The sequence below is a fragment of the Callorhinchus milii genome, unplaced genomic scaffold (genome assembly GCF_018977255.1).
Source record: "Callorhinchus milii isolate IMCB2004 unplaced genomic scaffold, IMCB_Cmil_1.0 Scaffold15, whole genome shotgun sequence".
Lineage (NCBI taxonomy): Eukaryota > Metazoa > Chordata > Chondrichthyes > Chimaeriformes > Callorhinchidae > Callorhinchus > Callorhinchus milii.
In genome coordinates, this window is record NW_024704756.1 from 13,436,564 (window position 1) to 13,443,927 (window position 7,364).

General features: G+C 38.5%; 1 protein-coding gene across 7 annotated transcripts in view; it reads left to right on the forward strand.

Annotated features, from left to right (window-relative positions):
• Nucleotides 1-6,595, forward strand: part of LOC103178359 (CD99 molecule-like 2) — a 36,461-nt gene extending 29,866 nt beyond the window's left edge. For 6 of the 7 annotated variants that reach the window (XM_042340601.1, XM_042340604.1, XM_042340602.1 and 3 more), the window contains 5 exons: nt 606-683; nt 1,328-1,366; nt 2,431-2,544; nt 3,343-3,381; nt 4,966-6,595. In XM_042340601.1, the coding sequence (XP_042196535.1) occupies nt 606-683; nt 1,328-1,366; nt 2,431-2,544; nt 3,343-3,381; nt 4,966-5,030 (335 nt within the window). In that variant the 3' untranslated portion in view covers nt 5,031-6,595. Of the gene's footprint in view, nt 1-605; nt 684-1,327; nt 1,367-2,430; nt 2,545-3,342; nt 3,382-3,627; nt 3,694-4,965 lie in introns of those variants that run through there. The other variant, XM_042340605.1, reaches the window with a different exon arrangement.
• Nucleotides 6,596-7,364: the final 769 nt, after the last annotated feature.

Here is a 7,364-nt window from a genome sequence, read left to right on the forward strand (position 1 = left end):
TGATTTGCTTGCGATATTAATTGGCTTCAATATTTACTTATCCCAATACAATTAATAATAAAAATGACGGGGGAGGGCAGCCTTGCATGGCTATGGTGCACAAGTAGTCTGCACGGTTTACTGTATATCAAAATGGTGAAGACATTTGTGAACTACTTCAAGCAAACAAATTTCACAACAAGAAAACTTTTATATTAAGAATCTCTTTTCTCTGGATAGGCCCAACATTTACTGCAACTTCTTGTAACTGCCGTAGTCCTCCCGTAGCATTTGTGTACACAATACCACAGTGTACGAGCATCATTCTTGACATGTGTTGTGTTCTGTGTTTTCGTCAGGCTGATTGTTTCTTAGTGATCTACATGGGTGATTTATTTGACTTGTTTGTGAATGCGAAGAACTCCCAACATTGGGTGTTAATTTTGTTTATACTGTACTGAGAGACATCACACAACTCTCTAATAAATGCGCATTATAAACCGGCACTGAGGTACTGTACTGAGGTTTGAGAACACCCAAACTAACTGTGGCCCATTATCCCATGGAGTAAAACAGGGGATTCTGAGCCCAAGATGTAGCTCCAACATGATTTTCTCTTTCTGTAGGTGGATCTGACTTTTCTGATCAAGACCTTGATGATACAGTGAACGGTGGGGGTTACAATCCTGATAAGAAAAAGTCAGGTGAGCTACACGTGTGCCCGCATTATTCTATTGTAAAGTTGTGGTTCATTGAACGAATGACCAAATGTGCTCTACAGCCTCAAGAATTGGCAGATATCAAACCCTAGTCCATGTCACTGTAAGGTCTGTTATTTGGGTTTGCTGCGGGTGTCGTGAATGAGAAGCATTCACTTTATTGACTTTAGTTTGCGTGTTACCTGACTCGCTTAGTCTCACCTGGGCTCTGTTGATCTGGAAGTGCTTTGCTAGGAATGGGCTTACACCAGTCTGCTCCAATTCAGCTTCACTGGAACTGCTCCTGCAGCAGAGAATGGAACTCTTTCCTCAGTCTGTCTTATAATAATAATGATCCTTGGATTTGATATGGCATCTAAAACATCAAAGTCTGTCTTGCTCGTAATCTTAAAACAATTAAAACAGCCAGTCTCTCTCTATCTCTCTTATGCCAGGTCAGTATCAAGTCAGATAATTCTATTCGTGGGTCAGAATATCAATGAGAGCCGTTCATGAGCCAAATGGCATTTTCACTGGTATTTCGTCACAAAACTAATATAAGCAACCATTGTCTTGTATGATGTTTCTTCGGAGAATGTTTCTGTGGCACCAAATAAACACTTCAGACTTCTTTGCCTTTGTGTTTCTAGGTGGAAACACACCTTCTGATGACCAGAATCCAGGTCAGGGTAAGTAAAACTAAAACCACTTCTGATAGCATTACAGTAGCAAATCCAAACTGTACTGAGGTTTCTGAGCAACAAAACTGGCTGTTGGCCATGTGTATTATCCCTTGGAGTAAACAGGAAACTTCCATTGCAACAGTTTCAGCTGTTCCAAGCTCCCATCCTATGAATCAACACAAGTCTGAGACAAGTCTTTGCTACAGTATTTTGTTTGGTGCACTGCTGAGGCTGATTGTTTGTCCGCATGAGCCAGGAGAAGATAAGAGACCTGAAATCTGACCTAGTCTTACAGGCTAAAAACCTAAGATTGCACAGAACTGAGGAAAATTCTTAAATTGAGCACATAGTTTAGAATTCGGTTCCTTTCTGCATGCTTACATTTTGAAGAGAAGCTGATGCTGTGGGCTAAGACTAGAGGGCATTTGGGGCTAGTGAACTCTTATCAGAATACAACTTCTCTCAAGGCTCAGCAAGTTCCTAATTTCAGTTCATACAGAGAATGAGGAATGCGCACACCCTCACAGATAGTACAGGTGGGGGGGTTTGGAGGAGGAAAAGTTGCATTTAATAATAAATATCCATTACTTTCACATTAAGATTTAACTGTTAAAGGAATCATTACCAGAAAGACAAGACCAATTGAAGAAATTGTATTTTCTATCAAGTCAAAAGGTTTCAACTTTATGCCGTAATTACTGTGAAGCGTAGTGACTGTTTCGGTTCAGTTTCCTCACAATGCTTCCGTTCAGTTTGTTTAGCAGAATTTTCAGCTTGCAAGCAAAATATTCCTAATGGCACTGGGGCTTTCAGCGAGAATTCTTCAAAGGTTAAATGTTACGGATTTTGATGGATCAATAACATGACTCACCCATCTGATTGATGGAGCTCGGCAGATACAAGCTTGACTTCCTCTCTGCTTTTAAACTAGAATCCTCCATTAACACATTTATGCCATTATTAAAATAAGGCCAGGAAACAACAATGTAGCATATTTAATTATTCATGTTGAGGCATTAGGAGTCATATCCAGATTTATAATTTTAATTTTTTTTCTCTTGCACTATCAGACATGCCTCCAGCGACAATAGCTGGGATCACCAGTGGCTTGGCTGTGGCTGTGTTAGGTGCAGTCAGCAGCTTCATTGCGTATCAGAAGAAGCAATTATGCTTCAAAATACAAGGTAAGTTCTTACACGTTGACGTTAAAGTGACCAATGCTGCCACCTGCAGTTGCTGTTGGCTTTGCAATAAACATTTCATAGCTTTCCAGAACCTGTTAATTTTTTGTTGGTCAGATTTGGAAACCCCTCGCTATGCTTGAGTATTCAAACCAGAGTTCCATATGTGCGAAGCACGACTCAGCATAAAATGGCTTGGACAACAAAAGCTGTTGTAAGCTGATCAAAATTGCTGCTAATACATAAAAGGCAGAGTAGCAGAAACACGGGGTGGGAGCCAGGATAGTTTAGCCAAACAACAGATCTCTGTCTACAGAAATTAACGGTTTACAAAGCCTTGTTTATACCACACCTAGAATACTATGTTCAGTTCTGGTCACTGTGCCATAAAAACATATTAACATTGGGGGAAAAAATACAAAAAAGAGCAACGAGACTGATCCCGAATGTAACTGAAATTAGAGAAATGTAAACTTTGCAGAACTTTTGCTGCTGTGAAAGAAGGTGGTTTGACAAGTAAAACTAGATTGCATTGTAGAAGAATTCCCATTGAGTCGGACTAATTTACTTATGATTTCCTTATTAAGAAAATTACTACATATATTATATTCCAAGATAATAGAGGCTAAATATTTAGGATATTCAAAATTCAAGCAGATGTAATGGTGGGAGAATTTAATGGACAAAATGAGATCTACTCCTGGACTTTTGAGTGGAAATACAGAAATGCAAACTTATTGAATTACTAAATTATATTAGAATAGGATGAGTATGCTTTCCTTCTGTATTTGTATTCCACAGATTATGTAAAAGGAGGCAACCTTCAATCAGAACCACCAGGTGAGTACCAGTTATCAACCTCTTTGCAAACGTATTTATTTACTTGTATACTTCCACATTGGTTTATAGACTTCATTTGGACTGAAATTGAAAAAAAAATATTTTGAGCAGATCTGTTGTCTCAAGTGAAATGTACATCTCTTTTTTTAAAAAAATACTTAGCATCTATATTAACTGGCTAAAAATAATATTGAATCTCAATTCATTTATGGTGTAGCCGAATGATTCACACTGTTGTGCTTCCAGGAACTGTCTGAGTACTGCTCATTCGGGCTGTGAGGACTCTCTTCATTCACAATGAAACCATCTCTAAACCTTCCTGCTCACCTTCAACTTTTGGAACTTTCTTCACTTTCTTGCTTTTTTTCTTCAAGTCTACCTTCATCTTTTTGACCTTCTCCATCCCCAATCATCAAATTTGCTTGTTAGAAGTTGCACAGTATGTACCTTGTTGCCTTTATTCTGTAAACATTTACTCTGCCTTCTCTGTCAGCCTCAAGTCATCACCCTCATGCATGTCACATTCAGCTTTGTTAACTGATTCACTGTCAAGAGATTTGTTTTACCGCCTTTCCACTGCATTTATCATTCAAGATGACACTTCATTTCATCAACAGCTTTTTCTTTCAAGTCCCTTTCCACCTCTTACTCTTAAGTGATTGTGACTGTTCAGCCAAGAGCTGGAGAGCTCACAACCTTGGAGATAAAATGTAATATTTAGGTGAGGTTGGGAGGGAGAAACACATGCTTGAGAATAAACAAAACATACCCATCGATAACAGAATTCCCAGAATTGGATCTCCAAAGGCTTGAGATAAAGTCCACCTTATAGGTGAATGTTGGCTTGCCAACATGATATGCATTCATTCTTGTCCACCGAGTTATCTTGAGATCAGTTTTCAGTTAAATAGACACATATTTACTCAAGTAACAGCTACAGGTAGAATATGTGCAATTTTCCATTAGGAAATATGTGTTTTGAAGAAAACATTTATAGCAGAGAATGGAGAAAGGATTTCTGCACCAGTGACGTAGGATGAAGCCAAGCACTAAACCAAAACACTGATACGCATGTGGCTTCAAGCTTATTTTTGGCTTTGTTGAGGAAGCAAATTCAACCTGATTTACTGACCACTTACAAATAATTCTTATAGATCTTTGTAGTAGGTCAGCTGCGTTAAACAGGAAATGAATCTGATCCGATTAGCAGGCAGAATTTTCATTGGAGAAAAATGTGGCAAATGAAGATTCCAATGCGAGGGTACCGAGCTTTACAGTGCTTTTTTGCCAGTCACAGCAATTTCAATCGTGCGCCAATAAAGTATAATGTCAGCAAGTCTTGGGTTAAGATTATGAAGTGGAAAGAAACAAACTAAAAAGAGTTTTTGGCTGAGATCCAATTCTGTGTCCCGGATATGGTTTGGACGTGTGGGGGGGCTCTGTGACAGAAAACGATGGCTCTGTTTTTATTCTTGGAACGTAAACTGCTTCCTTTATTCAATGTGGTGGCTGACTGGTTTAAAATGTTTGTTTTTCTTTGCCACGCTCACTCACTCCCGACGGCTTCGGTGATTCTTCCTGCAGTTGAAGGAAACCTCCTCCAGACACAGTCAGCGCAGCCATCTGCAGACAGTGCCATTCAAGTCTAGCTCACAATGCTGTAAAAGGTAGCTTTTGCCTTGAAACTAACATGCTTGTAATGTTGTTCTGCTTTACCAAAAAAAATGCTACTTTTACAGAGTATGGTACCTTAAAAACGTAGATTAACATTTTTATGTTACAGAAGACAAGTCACAATTTAATAGTTCAGTTTGGGTAGGTTTCACACTCCAAAGAATGTCACAGAAGAAAGCCTTTGGTGCCAGAAACTGCTGATTGATCGGAGCATCAGTTTAGATTTTCTAGTGTGCGTAAACAAAACAAAGGATACAAGTGGATCGATTGAGTTAAGGATGTAGCACAATTATGGTGACAGCTAAGAGTGATGGGATTCTGTTGGATCCATCAGTGATGGTGGCAGGTTTGCATGTCCAAAAAGACACTTTATATATGAATTCAAAATGGTATGAATGGTAGTAACAATTACACCTGCCATTGCAAATTCTTTATCGTGGTAAAGATACCTCAGCTAACAAGGGCAATATTCAAATTGATTTGTTGCAGAAACATATTCTGGCTTGCTAAGGAATTGACGTCCCCAATATGTCCAAGCCCCCTTGACATCTGTTCAAATGTTCCAACTGTAAAACTCAGTCTGCCACCATTAGGTCAGGCAGAGCTTTAAAGGAAGTTTGAAAAAGAGGGTGTAAACACGAAAATTTAGTTAACGTGCTTCATCATTGCCTGGTAACCTCCACAAATAACTACTGGCTGATTAATACACAAAAACCTCTTCACACAGGATGAGAACCTATTGAGGAACTGTGCTGAATGCAGCTTCCTTGTAGCATTTTAATCATTCAGTGTCGGTTACACCATAAAAAAAACATTCATAGTTTAAGTGTCCTGTGGTTCAGTACTTCCTGCTTGCATTAATATCTTAACGTATTTTCACGTCCTAAGGACATAACCACTATAAAGAGTAAATTTGTACATATTAAACAAAATACTGATATACTACTTGAATCTTAAAAATGGTGATACTATAATTCTTTCTCCAAAATCTATCCACAAAACCAAACCTTATAATTCCTGAATTATTTTATATTTTTAAGAAATACGGGGTTGTTCCTCATATACATTCTTACAGCTGCAGCCTCATTAATCGGGTCATTCAGTTTTAAAGCTAAAAATTAGAATGATCGACTTTCCAAATACGGCATTTGGAAACTTCTGTCAGATATTGCAGATTGCATGTTTGGGTTAAGGAATGGTGTGCGTTTTGGGCTACAGATTGTACTTAATACACTGCTGAGATACTTGCTGCTGGCTCCATAACAGTTAGGAGCCAACGTCAGTCATGTCAGCACATATTCTTTAAACACTCCAGGCTATCTCAAACAATTAAAATATTGTAGAATTAAACTGCAGCCCTCTCTCCTCCTTCTTCCTGATTAAAACCCTTTGCACTCCTGTTTGCAACATGCCAGTTGTACAGCTGGTGGCTGCCATCACCCCATACTGCCCCCTCCCATTCCATGCCCACATCACAAAGCTGGGTATCATAGAAACACAGACATTTTCTGCACAGAAGGATGCCGTGCCAGAACAAGAACAAAAGAATTGAAGAGCGGAAGAGATCTTAAGACCCAGCGCAGTAGGAACCACCGCACACAACACATTTCATGCCTTTAAAAATAATTTACTATTTTCTTTAAACTACATTTAGGAAGCTGTAGATTGATAAAAGTCTGAGGCTTTCAAAAAACATTTAATTAACCCAGTAAGTTATCACAAACAGCACTAGCACTACACAGTATTTTCACCCACAAATATACAGTCAATTCAGTTTACAGTATATTCTGTGAGGCGCTTTGTAACGTCTAGAAGATGTGAAAAGCGCTATATCAAATGCAAGTATTATTATTTATCAACCATCTAAACAGCTCGTGATTAGTACACATCTATCTGTAGCAATGATGTATAATTCATGAACAGTTGATACAAGCACTGCAGCATTAAGTAGTAACAAGATGCAATACATAATCAGTAACGTCCTGTAATTTAGAGTCACTTATTAATTAGGTCAAATTGGTTTAATCTTTTAACTTTATTGCTCCAATGCTAGGACTGTCTGGTGAAATCTGTCGGGTGGCAGTCACCCTGTGAACCAAATCTTGTGGTTTATTGGCAACCCACACAAAGCTTGCTTCATAAGTTAACATTACAATATGGCAGCAGAGAAACTGCTGTGGGTGAACATTCACAAATAATTCTCAGTTTTAATGTGAATTTTCTTTATATAAAGTGTTATGTAGCAGGTGCCAAAATAGATTGTATTAGAAAGAGTAGCGTCCAAAATAGCACATTACAAGTGATTTTCT